Source organism: Podarcis bocagei (genome assembly GCF_964188305.1).
Source record: "Podarcis bocagei genome assembly, chromosome: Z".
Lineage (NCBI taxonomy): Eukaryota > Metazoa > Chordata > Lepidosauria > Squamata > Lacertidae > Podarcis > Podarcis bocagei.
In genome coordinates, this window is record NC_138140.1 from 17,133,785 (window position 1) to 17,154,784 (window position 21,000).

The 21,000-nt window shown below is 45.1% G+C and overlaps 1 protein-coding gene across 14 annotated transcripts in view; it reads left to right on the plus strand.

Moving 5' to 3' along the window:
- Positions 1–21,000, plus strand: part of FNBP1 (formin binding protein 1) — a 117,144-nt gene that overhangs the window by 72,324 nt on the left and 23,820 nt on the right. For 6 of the 14 annotated variants that reach the window (XR_014003918.1, XM_081178746.1, XM_081178739.1 and 3 more), the window contains exons 7-11: positions 5,979–6,107; positions 9,729–9,875; positions 11,625–11,819; positions 15,331–15,516; positions 20,497–20,586. Coding sequence is in view for 13 of the 14 variants with exons in the window: in XM_081178746.1 (XP_081034872.1) it covers positions 5,979–6,107; positions 9,729–9,875; positions 11,625–11,819; positions 15,331–15,516; positions 20,497–20,586 (747 nt within the window). In the remaining variant the exon portion in view is untranslated. The remainder of the gene's footprint in view (positions 1–5,978; positions 6,108–9,728; positions 9,876–11,624; positions 11,820–15,330; positions 15,517–20,496; positions 20,587–21,000) is intronic. The other 8 variants (XM_081178743.1, XM_081178744.1, XM_081178745.1 and 5 more) reach the window with 4 other exon arrangements.

Here is a 21,000-nt window from a genome sequence, read left to right on the forward strand (position 1 = left end):
GCAAATATATTTAAATGTTAATCAGCATTCCCCAAACAGGGAGCCACCACAGAAAAGGCCTATTCTCGTGTTGCTTCCCTTCATATATCACATGGAGGAGGCACATGCAGAAGGGCCTCAGATGTTGAACAAAGAGTCAGAATGGTTTACATGGGGAGAGGTGGTCCTTGAGGTATTGCGGTCCTGAACTATTTAAGGCTTTATAGGTCAAAACCAGCACTTTGAATTGGGCTCAGAAACTAATTGGCAGTCAGGGCAGTTGGGCAAGGATCAGTGTTACATACTCAAGCTGTCTTGGCCCAGCGAGCAACCTGACCACCAAATTCTGCACCAGCTAAAGTTTCCCAGCCTCCTTCAGAGGCAGTCCTAAGTATAGCGTGTTGCAATGAATGCTCCTGAGTTGCTTATTTCCCAACGATGCCTCTGATCACCAGGTGCCGGAAGCCAGTGGCAGGCAAATTCTCTTTCCAGTTTTGCCCTTCCTCTGAGTTCTCCAAGGGTATCTGGCTAGACATTGACAGGAGACAGATGGGGGAAGTAAAAGAACGTTTGATCTAACCCAGTATTTAAATTTGCATTTACAGATGAATCTTAACAAAATCACTGTCTCCAAAACAGTAAAACCTGCCCGCAGGTGTCTGGGAATGAACCTGGGACCTTCTGCATGCAAAGCAGATGCTCTGACCCTGAGCTGTCAGCGGGGAGCACACAGCTTCCAAATTGTTGGGGCTGGTGCTTCTCAGGAATCTGCACAGCCCACTTCCTGGCCTTTATGATGATGGGTGTCTTGGGAAACGTTCCCATCCACCTTAACGCCTCCCCCCCCCCCCACATCTGCACTTGGTAAAGTTGAAAGTGCAAACATTTAACTCCAAGACTTTTGCTTCCTAAACTCTGCTGGAGCGGCAAAAGCTGGCTGGCGGCAGTTTGGGGATATGAGCCTCTCAGCCGTTCTCCTTTTCAAGACCACAGGTTTCTGTTTTGCGTTTCAATTCTTTGCCCATTTTGGGGAAACAGCCTCTCTCTCTCCGGCTCATGAGACTCTCAGAACCTGCCCCCATTTATCTTCCCTTTTTTCCCCCTTCGTCACTAGCTCAAAAGCTGCTCCTGAGCTTTGGATATCCTTATTGGGTCACTCGGTTCTTGGAAGTTTTTGGAAAGCTGGGGGGTGGAAAGGAAATCTTCTTGCAGGAAGCTGCCTTGAACTGAGTCCATTGGTCCATTTAGCTCAGTATTGTCTGCACTGACTGGCAGCAGCTCTCCAGGGTTTCAGGCAGGAGACCTTCCCAGCCGTTGGGGATTGGACCCAGGGCCTGATGCATGCAAAACAGGTGCTCTGATCTACGGCTTTTCCCCTGAATGAAGATCTCTGTGCCCCACCTTGAGCTCCTTGGAGGAGAGGTAGTGCAAATGGGAGTTAATAAATAAAGCCAAGTCTCTGCTTGCACTGACATTTTAAAAGGGGCGCACTTAGAAACCCAAAACAGAGTTTGCAATTGAACAGCGAGAAGAACAAGACGGTATTATAGGAAAGGATGGTTCCTAACAGGAGTTATAGGAAAGGGTGGCTGTTTTTTCTCTCATCAAGCCTCAGTTGGTTAGAGCGTGGTGTTGATAATGCCAAGGTTGTAGGTTTGATTCCTGCAATGCAGGGAGTTGGACTAGATGATCCTCAGGGTCCTTTCCAACGCTATGATTCTTTGATCACAATCTATGATCACATAGGGAGAGGCTGTAGCTCAGGGGCTGAGCCTCTGCTCTGCATGCAGAAGGTCCAGGTTTAAATCTGCAGCCCTGAAGAACCACTGCCAGCCAGCCTAAACAATCTTGAGTTAGATGAACCAGTGGTCTGACTTGGTATTTGGCAGCTTTTTATTTATATCATTAGAAGCCAGCAGCAGTTCTGGGAGCTCCTGACCAGGCATTTAGTGGGTGAGTTTGAGGGGAGGCTCAGAGTGTTTTTCCTCTATTCCAGGGGTCAGCAGACTTTTTCAGCAGGGGGCCGGTCCACTGTCCCTCAGACCTTGTGGGGAGCCAGACTATATTTGGGGGAGGGAATGAATGAATTCCTATGCCTCACAAATAACCCAGAGATGCATTTTAAATAAAAGCACACATTCTACTCATGTAAAAACACCAGGCAGACCCCACAAATAACCCAGAGATGCATTTTAAATAAAAGGACACATTCTACTCATTTGAAAACACGCTGATTCCCAGACCATCCGTGGGTCGGATTGAGAAGGCGATTGGGCAGCATGCGGCCCCTGGCCCTTAGTTTGCCTACCTGTGTCTAATCAGACAACAAATATTGAAACTAAACATCAGGAATAACTTTGTGACGTTCAAAAGTGCCGTTCAAAAGTGGAATGGACTACCTTATAAGGTGGTGGACTCTCCTTCTTTGGAGGTTTTTAAGCAGAGGTTGATCTGTCATGGAAGTTTTGGTTGAGATTCTTGCACTGCAAGGGTTTGGATTAGATGACCCTTGGTGTCCCAACTCTACGACCATGTGATTCCACTCTGAAACTCAGGCTAAATAGCCTTTCCCTTTTTATGCCCCCCCCCTCGACTTTACTGACCTGAAAGACATTAAATTGGACTGTTCCCCCCTCCCCTTTTTTTGTTCCAACACCTTTAAAATGGATCCAAGTCCAGCTAAATGTCAGTTTGGCGCTTTCTTCTTGCACTCCCTTTAACAGCAAACTCAAGTTGTGAGGTGCCAACGGAAATAGAGGCAAAACACGATTGGCAAATAAATTTTGGGGTGGAGGGAAGTGTTGTCAGCAGGTTCAGGGAAACAAAAGTCTTTATGGAGGAGGAGCACCAAAATTCTCCTCCATGGATTTTGGTGGTGAAAAGGTCAAATGCAGTGGGAATGTAAGGAACTGCCTTATACTTGTCTGTCTCTAGCTTAGTATTCTCCACGCTGTCTGGCAGCAGCTCCCCAGGGTTTCAAGCAGGAGCAATGAGTCACACAGAGCAGCAACAGGGCTGCCTCCCCGTCTCCACCCCTTGCTGGTATTTCTTCAGCATCAATTGAAGCCCAGAGGCAGAGGCTGTGCAGAAAAGACAAGGAAGGCCCGGGGCAGGTCCGATACAGCGAGGCAGCAGGGAACCTCTTCTCTCTGGCTGGTATTTCTGCAATATCAGGAAGCATCTGAATGATCAAAGAATCACATCCTCTGAAGCCCAGAGACAGAGGCTGTGTGAGAAAGGCACAGAAGGTACAGGGCAGGGTCCCACACAAGAGGCAACAGAGAGTGCCTCCTCTGCAGGAAGGCTCCTACTGAGTCGATCCATTCCATGTGATTCAAATGGCTGCTGTCAGCCCGTCCAGAAAATCTTTGCACAAATATTTTCCCCTATCAATCCCTTTTGTTTTAGCATTACCCGAACTCCTGCCTTGGCTAGGATTTTTTCACCCTGGAGCCTCCTGTTTTTCTTTTTGTGCAACCTACTTAATGTTTTCTCCCCAGCTCTTCTCCCATCTGTTTCATTTTGGCTCTCTTTCCCTGCTCGCCGCCGGCATCTGAGCTGGGTTTTTCTCCTCCCGCCTGTGGCCCAGATGCCCTCTCTTCCTGTCTCTGCCACAGAGTCCTTTCACCAGAGCCAAAAACGCGTGAGGATAAAGGTGAAGCGAGTGGCTCTGAGCGCCTACAGAATTATCAGTTGGAGGCTGCTCCATCGGAGCATGTTGTGCACTGCCCCCCCCCCACTCTGCCCTCAGCCAGCCCTTATCTACTTGTCTTCTTACAACCACTTAGATACAGCCTTTCTCAACCTGTGGGTCCCCAGATGAACTACAACTCCCATCACCCCTAGCTGGCAAGGCCAGAGCACAGGGATGATGGGAGTTGTAGTCCAACAACATCTGGGGACCCATAGGTTGAGAACCGCTGGCTTAGAAGGTGACTCTGCCTGCCATTGGCTCTGGCGCCACCTACTGGTGGCCTCCTTGCTTTCTGCACCACCAGCCCCAAGGAGGCTAAAAGTGAGGAGGGCACCTCTGAGCGTATGTGTAATTATTAGCATCAGCTAGAGTCTAGGTCCAATAGGGCAGTAGCTGGCTGCAGATTGTAACAGAGACATTTTGCAGCGGCTGGGTTGCCCTCCTCCTTTTCTCTCTCCCAGTTAACCTCCTTCTCTAGGCCCTTCCCCTGTGACATCCTCAGAGGGCTCCCCTAGGTCTCAGGTTTGGCCCTGAAATCTCAGTGCTCCTGACCTGGCAACCCTATGCCCCACCACCCTCAGCCGACCCCCACCTGCCTGCTTTCTTACTTACAACCAAACAGATACATTAGTACCTAGGGTTACAGACGCTTCAGGTTACAGACTCCGCTAACCCAGAAATAATACCTCGGGTTAAGAATTTTACCTCATGATGAGAACAGAAACCCTGCGGCGGAGGGTGGGAGGCCCCATTAGCTAAAATGGTACCTCAGGTAAAGAACAGTTTCAGGTTAAGAACGGACCTCCAGAACGAATTAAGTTCTTAACCGGAGGTACCACTGTAGCGGCTTTGCCTGTTATTGGCTATGGCTCCACCTACTGGAGGTCTTCCTGCCTTCTGCCTCACCAGCCCAATGAGAGCCAGCCAGTGTTGATAATTATAGTCAACTACCATTTTGCGTGGGGGTTCCATTCCCCTGCCCCTGTGTGTCGACAGTGCATATAAGTGCTGCCCCCCCCCCCGTTCCCTCCACCCCCATTTCCTCCCTTTTCGTGATATGTTGAGTGACGTTTTGAGTCACTTCCGGGTGTAGCACACATGTATGATTGTGCATCCTTTGGACGCATATTAATCGGTCTTTGTATTAGATTAATTATCTGGTTGCTTCAGTGCATGTTGTTTGTTTAACCCACCTTTTTCTCCAGGGAGCTCAAGGTGGCATACGTTGTTCTCACTCTGCTAGAAAGGGATGTGTGTGTGTGAATGTGTTCAAATGAACCTACAGTATAGAGGTAAAATTTGCATCCATTTCTCTACCCACTCTTCCTTCTGGACCCACCCACCACTGGCATGCGGCCCCTGAGCGGGGCGGAGCGGGGGCGGTTGCCCAGAAGAGAATGAAAAAGGTTCTCCACCCGGGCTCTTAGGAGTGAGGCATCTCCAAGGCTTCTTAGCAGCAATTCAGAAATTTGATTTCCAAGCTCAAAGTTAGCTGGACTTTTCCTCCTCCCACTTCTCCAGCAAAAGACTGTGTTGTTGTACCTCAACCAAAAGGCAGCCTGCCAAAACTGTAGTTCCGCCTCCGAGTAGATAAACAAGACAGGGACCAGGAGAGGCAGACACACAGGGAGGCTTCAAAAATAAACTAATGATAAAAACAGGCAGGGAGTGGGGGGAAGGAGAGGGTTTCTCCACTCCCGCTGAATCACTCTCTCGGCATCTTTTCCTTTCAGCGTTTGCCCAAAGGTTCTTGGCCCAGCGGCAGAGCACCTGCCTTGCATGCAGAAGGCCCCAAGCTCAATCCCCAGCATCTCCCAAGTACTACTGGCTGAAACCCCTGGAGAACCATTGCCAGGCAGTGTAGATAACACTGAACCTGATGGACCTAAGGCAGTATAAGGTGGCTTCCAATGTTCTGTGCATATTATTGTAACAGTAATAAACAATAGGATAATGAAAACATTTCATATTAATAAAAATGCAATCAAATTGAACATACCACTGGTAATCTATAACAAGGACTAACAATAAAGGGGGACTCACTCTTTGCAGGAGGAATTCCATCACATACCAGCAAATTCAGGCTGCTCAATCAAAGCGGATTAGTTGGTTGCCTTAAAAAATGATTGTTTTATTTTATCTTTAACACTGTTTACAGGAGGCACATGGAACACAACTATGGCAATCCTCCAAAATGTGCACTGTATCTGGCAAGCATCATGCACCATGCCAGTGGTATGATACAGGATTAATTCCCCAGGTCACCCAAGTCTCTGAGACTTTTTTCTTTTTCTTTTTCCTCCAGGCACGGCAGCAAGCTCAGCTCCGCCATCAGATGGCTGAAGAGAGCAAAGCGGAATACTCCTCCACCTTACAGAGATTCAACCATGAGCAGCATGACCATTATCATACCCACATCCCTAACATCTTCCAGGTGAGAGCTCCTCTAGCGACCCACTTTCTCCATCTCTTAGGTTATGCCCACATTGTGCGTTTAAAGCACACAGTTTCCCCCCGCCAAAAAAAATCCTGTTTTCCCATCACAGAACAAACTACAGTTTCCGGGGGTAGCCATGTGTTTTAAGTGCAAGGTGCAGATGGGAACTCAGTGACTTATACTTGGTTTTGCTCTGTAATTGTCTTCTGAGCCACCACCTCATCAGGGCAGTTTATATCTAAGATAATTTAACACACACACACACACACACACACACACACACACACTTTAAAGCAAGACTAAAACCTTAATGAGCAAACACTTATGGTAAAACCCGATTTATCCAGCTGGAAAAGCCTGCATTCAGCTGAGGCCTACTCAGAGTATACCCATTGAAGCAAATGAACTGGAGCTAGCCATGCCCATTAGTTCCAGTGGGCTTACTCTAAGGAGAATCAACACTGGATCTGTCCCAGTGCAAATGGGCTAACCTAATTGAACGGATTGTCCTTGCAAGGGCTGATGGGAGTTGTAGTCCAACAATGGCCAACGGGCACCATGTTGGTTATCATTATATATTCAGTTCTGTATGTTGCTTTGCCTGCCACACTCCATGATATTGGCTGTCAGCAGTGGGGTGGGGCAGTGCTGGAATGGCGACACTCTGACTGTTCCGTGTCTACTGCTTTGAAACATCTAGCCAAGGCCACAGTGGCATGGATATCTGCTGCTGCCCTCCCCCCCCCCGGGGGGGGCATAGTGGCTCTTCCACTTGTCTAGGGCTCAAGTAGCCCCTTGGTGGTGGTGGAGGAGATTGCAGGGTGGTTGGATGAGCCCATAGCTATTGTTCAAAGGAGCTGGATGGTGACATCATCGTTTCTCGTTCCGTTGCCACCTCTGTTCTGCAGCTGTGAGATGAGCAAAAAATTTTTGCATTGTTATGGGGTGGGCTGGTGTCAGCTGAAAACAGGAACAGCACCCCCACCCCCACCCCAAAGCATGTGCTTGAATTTGATTTTGCAAGTCTCAGGCCTCAGTAATGTATGAACTGCATCAGATGCATTATCCTTCAAGGCTGAACGTTCGCTGCTGATGGTTGTTTTTAATGTCACAGACTTAATTCTGTTTGTGGATGTCACCTAATGGCCAATCTGCAGTGCCTAGCCTGGGAAATAGGCTTCTGGGCATGTGCAGAGAAGATGTCTTGCAATCACCTCAGGAGGTTGGACTGCCCAGCTGCCTTGGTTACAGCTGAAATGGGCAATTGTTTCTCCCATTTACAAATAGATTGTTTGCTTGTTTTCCCAACAGTGTGTCATGAAATGATTAAGAACATCAGAAATGTAAAGTAAGGGCAAGGGGGAACCAAGCAGCTGCATGGAAATCTTCAGAATAAAAGTATTTTCTGGGCTTAAAGATGGACAGATCAATCACCCTTAAATACGGATGAATTTTTATGAGGACCTTTTCTTTTTTTAATTGCAAACTGATACAAAAATGTGGAAGACTGAACTTAAGACTGGAAGAATGGGTGAAACCTTTGTTGTGAATTGAAAAATGATAAACTGAATTGATAGATTCTCCTATCCTAAGTTAGCCTGATTTTTGCCCACTTTGTGCAATGGGTTAGACAAACCTAGAAGGGATTAGCTTAGTGTAATGTCTGAACATGGAAACCTGGGGCTTATCCTTTTTGCCCTACCTTTTGCCCCGTTTTTTCCAGAGAGAGGTCTGCGATGTAATACTCTGTGTCTGAGTGTTTGTTTGCCCAGAGCTTTCCCTGTGGAAACCCACTCTTTAAAGCTGAATCAGAGCAAACACCAATTCTAGTTTCCAGCAGATTGATGTTTGCTCCAATTGAGCTTTAAAGAGCGGGTTTGCATGGGGAAAGCTCTGGAGCCCAAAAAGGGGGAGGCACACAGCAGTGCTTTAAATTGCAGACTGCCTGAAAAGAGCAGAGGAAAGTTGTGTGGATAAGCCTCTGGCTTGCTTCCCCCTAGCAAGGCACGATTGCTAGTCAGCTTTAACATCTATTCGGTTTCAGCAGCATTTCCTTCACCTCTGCAAGAACCAGGCATATTTATTATTTATTCATTTGATTATTTATTTAGAGCATTTGTACCCCCTCTTCAGCCAAAAGGGCTCCCAGGAGTGGCTTATGCACAGTCAATTAAAACAAGACCACCTCTTTGCTCAGGCTTATAATGTATTAAAACAAAAAACAAAAAAACATGACACAGAAGGGAATGGGCAGGGAGGTCAGAGGAGAAGATCATACCCAAGCACCAGTTCTTAAACACCTGTTCTGACAGTAATCACTTGGCACAGGCTGTAATGTGAGCAAGCTGCCCCACCTCCTGGCTGGGAACCTTAAGAGGAGGAGCTGCTATTTAAGTACCTATTCTTGCTCCCTCTTAACATTTTTGTGCAGAACAATTTGTTGCCTTTAGGGGAGGAAATTGTATTCATTTTAATAACCTTGAAATATTAGTTCAATTTGTATTGTATTGTATTTGCATGGCTATGTTTGTGTCTGTATTTGTGTTGGGATGCTTGTTTTGGCCAAAAGGTGGCATATTAATAAATAGTAACATAACATAAGGGACGCGCATGGCGCTGTGGGTTAAACCCACTTGCTGATCAGAAGGTCGGCAGTTCAAATCCCCGCAACAGGCTGAGCTCCTGTTGCTCGGTCCCTGCTCCTGCCAACCTAGCAGTTCGAAAGCATGTCAAAGTGCAAGTAGATAAATAGGTACTGCTCCGGCGGGAAGGGAAACGGCGTTTCCGTGCGCTGCTCTGGTTCACCAGAAGCGGCTTAGTCATGCTGGCCACATGACCCGGAAGCTGTACGCCGGCTCCCTCGGCCAATAAAGCGAGATGAGCGCCGCAACCCCAGAGTCGGTCACGACTGGACCTAATGGTCAGGGGTCCCTTTACTTTTTACCTTTAACATAACATCACAGTTCAGGGGCAGGAGGTGGAGCTGGGCTTGGCTAACAAAATGAGCCCTTCTGAGGTTATCTGATGGGGTGGCTGAGGGAGAAGAGGCCTGGTGCAGCTAGTTCTCCAGCTTATTGTTTTGACAACCAGAAGAAAAACATTGAGTGAGCTTTATTATTATTATTATTATTATTATTATTATTATTATTATTATTATTGGAAATCTGGAAAATCTATATAGAAAATCTATCTGTGGGTCCTTCTGGGAATTATGTCATTGCCCTGACCCCAACCCTCTGGTGGGTTGAATTTCAAAAAGAAACATGTTTTTTTTTGAGTTGGCACTGAGCAACTCAGTGTCCTATCAGGCTGCAGGTCATAGTCATGGAAATATGTGGCTTTGATTCGTATCCTTCCCCATGCTTGTTCTGAATCCTGTTTTGCTGTGGGGTTAACCCTTTTTTGTTTTTAATTGTCCTGCAAAAGGTATCACCCTCGTTTCTCCTTTTTGCCTCAAATCCTATCAGCAGTCATCACTTGAGTTTGTTATTTTGAGGGAGCGATGACAATGTTGGCCGACCTTGCAGGATTGTTAGGAGGGTTGCAAGCGAGATAACGTACATGAAAAGTTTTTCACGCGTTGAAGCGCTGTATTAATGCCGATTCTTACACTTGCAGAAAATTCAAGAAATGGAGGAGCGGAGGATAATCAGGATAGGCGAATCCATGAAGACCTTTGCGGAGGTGGACCGGCAGGTGATCCCTATCATTGGGAAATGCCTGGATGAGATAACAAAAGCAGCTGAATCCATTGATCAGAAGCATGTGAGTTCAACGTTCAATGTTTCTTTTTAAGAAACACGGCTGCTGAATTCTCTGCCAAATTGGTTTTCAGGGATGTTTGACTCAGATACCTGAGTTGTTTCTTTTAGGTATGATTGGTGAGGAAATAAAAAAACCAGATCAAACCTTTTTCCAATATGCGACAGCTGCGGCGAGAATCCTAATTGCACAAAAATGGAAATCCCCCGATATGCCTACGATCGGAGAGTGGCAAGTGAAATTATATCAATACATAGAATTAGCGAGATTAACACAGAAATTAAGGCAAAATAACACTACGAAACTTAAAGATGAATGGAAGAAATTTTTAATTTATGTTGAGAATAATATGGGTATCAGTAATACAACAGCAGAAGTTAATTAATACCGTCGATGTTAAATACTAGTGTAAGTTCTACTGCAAATGTTATGTGTTGACTGTGTAATCCTGGACCAAGTTGAACGGAAGTCTGTCTTTTTACTGTTCTATTTTATCTGTTTTCTTCGTTTTTCTTTTCTTTTTTATTCTTCTTCGGAGTGTCTTCTTCTTTGTAATTTATCTTTTGCTTATTGTTTTTTCACCTTTTATTGATACGTACATATGTATCTGAAGTTGATATGTAACGTGAAGCTTTTTTCTAATAAAATAATAAAGTAAAAAAAAAAAAAAGGAAACAGATGTGGAAATATGGAGAATAAGATTGGAAAAATGAAAAACTGAAAGAAACTGAAAATGACAGATTCACCCGTCCCTAGTAATCAAACTAGTGTCAAACAGCTTTTCAGAATCTCAGGCAGAGGCCTTCAGGTCCATTTACCTGAGGATTACGCATGGGACTCTGTGCATGCAAAGCATATCCAACAGTTTGGGTCCAGAATATCTCCACCTGATCCCTTATATCCCTGCCTGGACCCTGAGGTCTTTTGGGGAGTTTTTGTGGTTCAGATTCACAGCTGGTATTCACCAGGAGCTGTGCTGCGTTCAGTATTGTGAGCAAAATTTTGTGGACCCCCCCCCCCCAAATGAGAAAGGCTCCCTCGTTGTTAAACTTCCAGTACCTACTGGATATTTTTCTCTTTTTTATTCCTGCAGACATTTTAATGGAATTCTAATGTTTTCACTCATTTTAGACTTTCATTGTATTGAGTGTTCTTTTACTTCACTTAGAGATGTCTGTAACTAATTGGTATGTAAATTGCAGAAATAATTCAAAAATACCACTAAGCCATGAAGCCCTTTTATTGAAACTCATCTTTCTGGGGAATTCAAGGGCTGTGAGATTTCCAAGACAGACAATCCCAGGAGCTCTGAGTTTCCATCAGAGGAGTTTCACGTCACAAACTTTTTTCAAAAAAAGTGAGTAATACTGCATTCTGGCAACTAAAATCCTCTGTGCATCATTGGGCTGGTTTGCCAGAAGGTGCTGCTGCTGAGCTGGTCTTCTCTGCTTGAGCACCACTAGTGGTTGGAGTGTGGTACTGCATCATCTAGTCCAGTAGCCATCATGACACAAGTAGACCAATAGGACTCCACCTGGATGTACATAAGCACTCAGACCGGCTCCTCACTTTGAGTTTTTATGAAGGCTGACCTGCTTTCAGTCTGTGAACCTACCGGCCAGCTCTGCCTCCATATTGACTGTGTACAGTGTACTTACTAGTTCTGTCTGGTACACCACTTATCAATGGCATTTTAAAAAAACAAAAAACAAATTATCAGCATTGTTTTCTGTGTTGTCCTGATTGTTTCAGGATTCCAAGTTGGTGGTAGAAGCCTTCAAATCTGGGTTTGAGCCTCCAGGCGATGTCGATTTTGAGGACTTCACCCAGCCAATCAAGCGCACTGTCTCCGACTCCAGCCTTTCAAACTCCAAAGATGGGAAGCCGGAGTCCAGATTCAGTAGCAAGTCCAAGAGCAAGTTGTGGCCGTTCATCAAGAAAAACAAGGTACCGGATTATTATTTTCCAGATTTCGGCTTAGTTGTGTCAGTAGCTTTGTCGTTTGCTACTTGTGTGTTACTTTGTAATCCCAGCAGTGAAGACTTTTTTCTTCTCTCTTTTCTCTTTCTTTTTCATTAGAAATTAGTTTCTAAGAACTAATAGCCGATGTCTTGTAATTTATTGTAATATTTTTAATTTATTGGATTTTGTTTTAATTTGTAAAGTTTTTTTATGATTTCTATGTACTTTTTAAAAAATATTGTGTTGCTTTTTATTGTTTTTAAAGCTGTTTTCTTCGGCTTGGTTTTGTTTGAGTTGTCATGTCTTTGCCATGGTGGTTTTTAGTTTCTCGTTCAATCCCAAAGAGTTGCTCTCTGCTTTCATTGTCTTATGCTTGCCTGTTGCCCTCTGATCACATCGCTCATCCCTTTCCAGCTAATTAACAACATGCCTGTCTCCTTTACTGCATCCCTGATGCCTGTCTCTCTGTTGCTTTTCCACAACATAACTGAACTCCTGGGATGCAACCTTCTTTTTCTTTTTAAAAACCCACTTGATGAGGTCTTATTATTCTAAACATCTGCTCCAACATATGTACCAACAATGACTGTGTGATGCTGTTAGGCCGCTCGCATTTTGCCATGCTGCACAGTCAGCCTTGTGGACAAGGGTACGAAAGTTAGTAGTCTATAATCTGTTCTTAGCTAATCTGCCCACATGTGTCTGTTAACTCATTGGTTCCACATAAGTGCTAGTTTGCCAGAGCTTTCCTAAATAGCCACGTCTTCTTTGCTCATGGCAGTTGACTTGGGCAATAAGTGTTGGCACACAAGTGCATCAGGCCCCTCCATCTGTGGCCTGGGCAGCAAATGTTTTGGATTACCCTTTGTAACTCATTCTCCATTCATTTACATTTCCTGCCTGCCTTTGTAACTTTATCCCCATTTGTATTTACTGTTTCTCTTTTTTCCCATCGATGCATGAAGGCATGCTGTCATGAAGTCCCATTGCATTCAGGGGGTGTGTGACTAACAGGATCCTTCTGTCTGATCGGATTCCTTTCCTCCTACCAAGTCCCCTGAAGTTCAAGAGTGGGTTAGAGAGTACGCATTTCTGTCTCCTTGACCCTCCCAGCTTTAGGCTATTAGTCGCAAACAGTGCTATTTCAAACTCCCAGTCTTCAGGGAACCTTTCCCCATGCCAGGGTGTCTGTTTAGAGAAAAGGCAAGCAAGAGGTAACATGATGCAGAAATTAATAAAATTATACACATGGCACAGAGAAAATGGAGGGAAGGGGGGGGGAAATTCTCCCCTTCTCCTAGAACTTGTGAGCATCCAATGTAGCTGAATGCTGGAAGATTCAGGACAGATGGAAGAAAGTCCTCCTTCAGGCCGCATAGAGTTAAACTGCGGAACTCCCTTCCACTGGAGGCAGTGATGGCCAACCTGGATGGCTTTAAAAGAGGTTTCCTATGGGAATCTGATTGACCGCTGTCAGACCAAGAGGCTGGGCTAGATGGGTTCCTTTTAGGCTCTTCTTATATAGGTGAACTTGTGGATATGTCACAGTACTCCCACTAAGGAGTCTGGGAAGTAGTCTAGGGCACACTGTTCACACAGAGCCCTGCCCAGGCCCTTGTGGATGGAGATCACAGCCTCCAGAACACATCCAGCCCCTCTCCTTCCTCCCAGATCTCTTCCAGTGAAGAAGTGTGTGATATTTAGGAGTCCCTATTAAGCTTCTAAGAACCAACCTGGGTTTCCTGATGTCGACTGATCCAGCTGGCAGATAACTCCCTCCACACCCACATGGAAACATGAGCCAAGGAATGGGGGATGAATTCAGTCCTCGTTTTAAGTGCAAACTTTCAAAAGTTGAGCTTTCTAAAGCAGTATCCAAATGCAGCCATCATTCGAAATTCATGCCTGCAAATTTTGTGATGCAGTTCTCTGGCTCAAGTAACATGTGAAAAATGTGTGTGCAGTGGTAAAGTGTGCATGAAAATGCATCATTCGGTGAAAGTAACATGCAAAGATGCATTATATTAGAATCATAAAGTTGTAGGGTTGGAAGGGGCCCAAAGTGTCATCTAGTCCAACCCCCTGCAATGTAGGAATCACAGCTAAAGGATCCCTGGCAGATTAGGGCAAATTGCTTTACCAAAAAAAAAAAAAAAGTATTGTCAGAGAAAATTGCCTTAAAAACCATGTGTGTTAAGATAAATTCAAACTAAAATACTGATGAATTGTCATGACGACCCATTATTGTTATTATTATTATTATTAAGAAAGAAAAAAGTCACAAACTGATTTGGAAATGTATGGAAATGAAAAGATAGCCCCCCAAAAAAAACAGAGAAAAGAGAAACACAAAGCAACCAGAATTGACAGATCTACCCATCCCTGCTTGCCCCATCCTCATCTGCCTGCCAGAATTTGATGTAAAGAAATGCACTGAAATTTTTTTTTAATCCTTTGAGAAGAAGGGTGGGGTACAAATTTATTTATTTATTTCATTTCATTTATCTCACACCTTTTCCTCCCAGGAGCTCAAGGGTGCTCTTACATGGTCCTCCCCCTCCTTGTTTAATCCCCATAACAATCCTGTTGGGTAGCTTGGGCTCAGAGGCAGTGACTGGCCCATGGTCACACCCAGTGGGCTTCTTGGCTAGGTGTAGGATTCAAACCATCGTCAACACAGGTCCCAGTCTAGCACTCTTAACCACTGTGACACGCTGGCTCTCGAATAACAAATGAATTAAATAAAATAGGAGCTTTCCACAGTTTCATTTTGCCCGCCATATAAGAATCTCAGCGTCCTGTCATGGCACGTGCGTTTATCCTGTTTGTACCTTTGAGGTGGAGAGAGCTGAGAGGGAGAGGGTGTGTCATTTGCCAAGGCCTCATGGTGAACTTCTTAGCTGTATGAGAGATTTGAAAGTGGGGGCCCCTGGTAGCTTTGCTGTATGACTCATCGTGTTTTCCATAGAGGGAATTCGCTTGTGCTCCGAGATAACAAGTTCCTGATCAATCCAGTTGTATATTCAGGGCTAGGGAAATGGGCTGTGGAAGGGAATCTCCCAATTTTCTTCGCTTCACCCTCTCATCTTGTTTGCATGTGGCATGATGAGGATTTCTGGCAGCGCAGGGTGGGGGTAGGGAATGCCGTGCATTAACTCTTTGCATTGACCACTTACTAAAACTCATTCTCCTCCCCCCCATCACATGCTCCTTTAATAACACAAATCTTTTTTTATTGTTAAAAACAATCACCTTCCCTACCCTTGATCCTTCCCTTTATGCGATATATATATATATATATATACATTTTATTTGGGGGCGGGGAAACCATGGCTTTTTTTATTTTAAAAAAATGCTTTTGAAACGTTGCTTTTTTGCACTTTTGGGTTCATTTCTGTTTGGTTTTCTTTTGCGGACGTGCTTTTTTCTGGGTTTGTTTTGTAACCGTTTTTCCCCCCTTTTTTAATTCTATCACTTCTCCATCTCTTATACGTAGTTTATGTCCCTTTTAACATCCCCCCATCAGCCCCCTCCTCCGCCCCCTTCTTCTTCTGCCTCACCTTCCGCTGTTCCTAATGGCCCCCAGTCTCCCAAGCAGCAAAAGGAGCCCCTCTCCCACCGCTTCAACGAGTTCATGACCTCCAAACCCAAAATCCACTGCTTCCGGAGCCTAAAACGCGGGGTAAGTTTGCCTCTGGGTGTGTCTCTGTCTGTCTCTTTCTTGGGTACCTAAACTGCACATCCAATCATGACTTCTTTGAGTAACTGAATCTGTTTTTCCTACTGCATCCATCCCCCCCTCTTTCTTCCCCGTGTGTCTGTCTATATGTTTTTAATGCATACCATACAAGTTCTCGTCACACACAACCTGCACATTTAAAGCACATGGCTCACCCCCTCTTAAGAATCCTGGGAACTGTACTTTTCCCCTCAACAGGGCCCAGCACCTTCAACAAACTACAATTCCCATGATTTTTTGCGGGGAAGTGCATATTGTATGTACGGAGTGGATGTGACCTCTGAGAAATTTTTAAAAGCTGCTGTCAAAAACTCCCACAATGAAACCACAATGCAAATATGTACCGTATTTTTCGCTCTATAACACGCACCTGACCATAACACGCACATCGTTTTTAGAGGAGGAAAACAAGGAAAAAAATTCTGAATGAAACAGTGGATGTATCATTTTTGTGCTTCATGCTGTGGCCACAGACATGTGATCTGATGGTGAATTTGGGGTAGCTCAATGCAAAGATCCTGAGGATCCATGTGGATCCATGCTTTTTAACCACATTTTTGCACCATTGCAGCCCCAGGCAACAGTGGGTGTGTGATTTTTGGGGGGCAGGCTGCTATGTGATCTGATGGTGAATTTGGGGTGGCCCAATGCAAAGATCCTGAGGATCCATGTGGATCCATGCTTTGTAACTACATTTTAAGTGGGGAGTGAAGGAAAAACACAGAAGGGACAAGAGAGCGTTGTGCAGAGAAGCAGCTGGCTAAGAAAGCAGGAGAGGGATTTTACGGGAGGGAGGAAAGAAAGGCAAAAGTTTCCACAAACCGAAGCCAGCTTTCTCTCTCCTCCTGCATGTTTTCTGGCTGCCTGCGAGGAGCACAGAGAGGAATTACTAGAAGGAAAGACCTCTGCTTTCCCCTCTGCTTGCCTGGAGGGGAGGGGATTTGCCTGCTCTTTGTTCCGTTTGAGCAAACACAGCAACGAAACAGAGGAGGGTGGGCAGTAAGACCCTGAGGCAGAATGCAGGAAAGCTGCAACTTCCTCTTTTCAGGTTTCCCTCTCGGACACAACGCACGATTGATTTTTGCTGATTTTTGTTCCTGCGCTCCCCTAATCGGCTCCAGGGACCCCCCCCCCCACATTCGCTCCATAACACGCACAGACATTTCCCCTTCCTTTTTAGAAGAAAAAATCTGCGTGTAATAGAGAGAAAAATACGGTAGCTCTGGACTGCAGTTGAGTCAACAATCCAAGTGCAGCCAATTTGGAGGTACAACAGAAGGCATGGCATGCAGTGATGCAGCCTTTGCACGTCCAGGAGCATTTTTTATTTCTCGTAACACCCTGAACCTTTAATTGGCAGGACTCTGCCATAGAAAATTCCCCAAAGAAGAGTTTGCACGACTTAAAGGCCACATCTTTAGCCAGGCATTTAGAGCACTCCAAACTACCGTATTTTTGCGTGTATAACACGCCCCTGTGTATAAGATGCCCCTTGTTTTGGGGGACTCAAAATTAAGAAAATGGGGGGAGATTGCCCCTGTGAATAAGGACCCCCCTTTTAACATTATTTTTTAGTAAAAAAAAGCCTAGTCTTATACATGGCAAAGTACGGTACTTTACGTCATGGCTTCTTCCACTAAAGGATCCTGGGAACTGCAGTTTTTTAAGGGTGCTGCAATTTGTTAGGAGGCTCCCATTCCCCTCCAAAAGCTACAATTCCCAGAGTGGTTTAACAATCCCACTGGGAACTCTGGGAATTGTAGCTCTGGGAGGGAAAATAGGGGTCTTCTAACAACTCTCAGCACCCTTAATAGACCAGTTCCCAGCAGAGACACCACCTTGAATAAAACATTTTGAGGACCCAAATGAGCCTGCCCCCAATCCTAGCAACAGATGGGGTGAAAGGTGCCCACCCACCCCACATTTTATCTCCAAAACAGCTCTGTGAGATTGGTCTCAGAAACAACGACTGGTCCAGGGATATTCTGAATTCTTAAAGTTAAAAAGGGACTTGAACCCAACTCTCCTCAAGCCCAAATTTCTAGGCCTCTGGTTGCCTCCTTGCACCTGCCCAAAATCAACAAGGGCTGGCTGCAAAATTATGCATTTGCCTGCTTGGGCATTTTTTTAAGACTCGCCTTATTTCTGTGACAGTAAGTTGCTTTTTAATACTGTGTGTTAATGGTTGTAACCTCCCCTGGAAGCCTTGGTGTAAAGGGCAGATTAACAATAACAACAACAACAGGTGGGGAGCTTTTCTCTCCTACTCATCTGAATTAGGTGCTTCTAGGTTTTTTGGGTTTTTTTAATGATCAGCTACAGCCGCTTCCTCACTCATTCCGGCAGAGCTCCGGGAACCTGCAGTTTGCATTCTCTCTTTCTCTCTCTGCTCCATTCACAAGGGCCGTAAGAAATGATGTCAGAGGGCTTTGCCCAGTCCCAGTTCCCTTGCCATCCAGCAACCCGTTTACAAGTTTACAAGTTGGGAAACAAATCCAAATGTGGAAAAGAAAGAAAAGCAGCAATACCCATCACCGGGGAGGGGGGCTGCCCCCTCAAATATTTTATTGGGGTGAGGGACACAAAGGAGTTGGCACCTATGTTTCCCAGCATCCTTTGGGAGAAGCCATCACTGTTTAAAGTGGTATAGTAATGCTTCAAATGTGCAGATCTTGCTTTAATGCACCACTTCATTCTTTGGTTTACACCTGATGGACTTTCCCCCCTCCTTTTGACTTGACTTGAGTCAGATCATTCCTGTACTGAGTGGGTGGATTCCTTTGCCACCATGAAAGCAAATTGCCATGAGCCAGACTCTGCCAGTGAACAAAACTGACTCTTCATTTGAATTTTTGTGGTTTTCATTCCGTGGAAGTTCTTGATGTGATTTCCCTTTCCTTCTCACTGTGTAATTAACTCTTCACTTCACACCAGGAATGTTACTTGATCATCACCTTGTTTCATTTTATATATGTGTGTGTGCATATAGCCAATAGTAGCCTTCAGTATGTGTAGATATTCCACCTTAATACTCTTGCAATCTAGCTGTAGTGATTCTTTCATCTGTGTTTGTGTACAGTCGGTATATAAGATATATAAATCAAAGTGTTTAGCCTGTGAAATTTTATTTTATGTCCTGGTTTGTATTATTGCAGTTAAATTTCGGTGGGGGAGGGGTTGCCCTTCATATTGTGTACATACTCACTGTTCTTATAAATGGAATGATTTTGCTGATTCATGGGGCTAACTGGGTTCAAAGGGCTGACTTTCCATGTTGTGATCTAACAACTCCACAGCACACTCTTGAGTCCCATCCGTACTGGAAAATATATCCTGGAAATCATGTTCCATCTGGAAAATCATGTGGTCATTCTACTTCAGACCACAAACCCATAATTGAATGTCCTACTGCATCGAAGACTCCCTGCCTGTAGAAAGCTAACAGGGAGGACATTTTTTAATAGGCCTATGCTGGCGTGATAGATGTGTGGATTTTTTGGTATTTAAAAATATATTTATTTACATGGACTTCTCCCTTCTGTGTCTCAGAGTTCTTCTTGACATGCCAAATGGTGAGCTGAATGTACCCTGATGCCTCAGACAAGCTCCAAATTTATGGCTTGCTGTTTCTTAGGAACCTTACGAACAGATGAGCTGTGGAGCATGTGCAGAGGGCGACTTCAGAACAGAGTAGCAGAAAAGGAACCCAGCACGACTTTCCTAACATGTCACAGTACATCAAAGCTGCTTAGAGCTGATTGGGGAACATATCCCTGACTGTTCTCTATACCTCCCCCCCCCCAAAAAAAAAACCTCTTCAGCACAGAGCTGAGGGTTTATTGGTCTGCTCTGAGTAGGACTAACATTGGCTGCATCCATACATTGTGGGTCATCTGACTCTTTTGCCCCAAGCAGAACCTGGATGGTTGAACACTTGAAGATGCTTTCAACTGCATGCATAATTTCAGGATCTGCTTGCAGCAAAGTCTCTTAACTAGAGCAGAAACACCCCCCCACACAGTTTTCTTTTGTTTGATGACAAAAAAAATCCTGCATGTTACCATGCAGGGAAGATTTGATATTCTATATCCACAGAGGAGTTCTGATTATTTATTACCCCCCCCCCAAGTGATTTGACAACTCTGAGGCTGGAGAGGTGTTTTGGGGATTTTGCACTAACTTCAGTCTTTCGTTTCACCCACCAGGAAGGCATTAGAGCTGAGTGGTTAGGTTTTCAGTGTCGATTTTTGGAAATCCAAATCACCAGAATGCGAAAATGCATCAGATTCCTCGCCCGCAAAAAATAAAAGTTTGGTTTGGTTCTACAGCTTACCCATTTCCCACAAAGATAAAGCACTGTGGGGCCCCAGGCAGAGACATCCTCACAGCTTAGCAAAATGATCTTCTGATCCGTCCATCTCCAGGCACCTGAATTTCCTGCTTTATCTTTTCCAATAACAGGTGTGGCTTTCTGGGTGTCCCTCTGTGGGGTCAGATCCAGGGTAGTCAATGTGGTGCCTTCCAAATGTCCTTGTGGTGTAACCACTGGTCATACTGGGTTGTATTGAAAGCGGTGCAAAGTCAACCTCCCACCAACACAACAATTCCCGCTGACTCAACTGGTCTCCCTCTGCACACACTCTGAAACTGATTCTGTTTTTTGCTGGGGGTGGGAATCCTTGTGTTTTTGGGGTGCACAAGTTGGGTTCCACCTGACAGTTGGGAACTGATGGGCGCTGTAGTGCAAACATCTGGAGGGCAGCACATTGGGTACCTCTGCTGTGTTAGATGATAATGTGGACGTCAGACCTAAACAGAGCTATCTGTTTATTTTTGCTGTAGAAGCAGTAAATGCAGAAGTCTATTTTCCCCCCTTTCCCCTCAACCCCTTTTAATCCTTGTGTTTTTCTCTTGCTGACTCAGCAACAGTCACAGTCTTTGTATTTTCACAAAGAGCTCATGAAGAGGACTTTAGGCAAACCCACCTATGCGCTTGAGGCTAGGGAATATGTTGTAAGTCTGTGTTGACAGTGTGGCCAGGCTGTACAGTCGCTGCTCCAGTCACCGACCTCATTTACAACATTGCAAGAGGCGGGTAGAAAAGGCGGGCTGTCACTTTGCGGAAGGCTGGCATGTGCAGAATCAAAAATTTTAACTCAAAAAACCCCTCCAAAACAACAAAGCCTTTTCGCAGGCATTGCAGGGACCACGTGAAAGAAGGCTTGCTTTTTATTTTTAGGGTCAGAAGCAGCTCCCTTTGCTTGAACAAAACGGGAGCAAGAATTGGGTGCCAGAAGTGGGGCAGGAAAACCAGGCAGGCAAAAATTGCATTGACAGTGGAACTCCATTCAGGTGTGGGAGACAAGCTGGGAGAATAGGCGTGGACTGCAAATCAAGTTTGCAAATTTATGGTGTTGAAAAGCCATG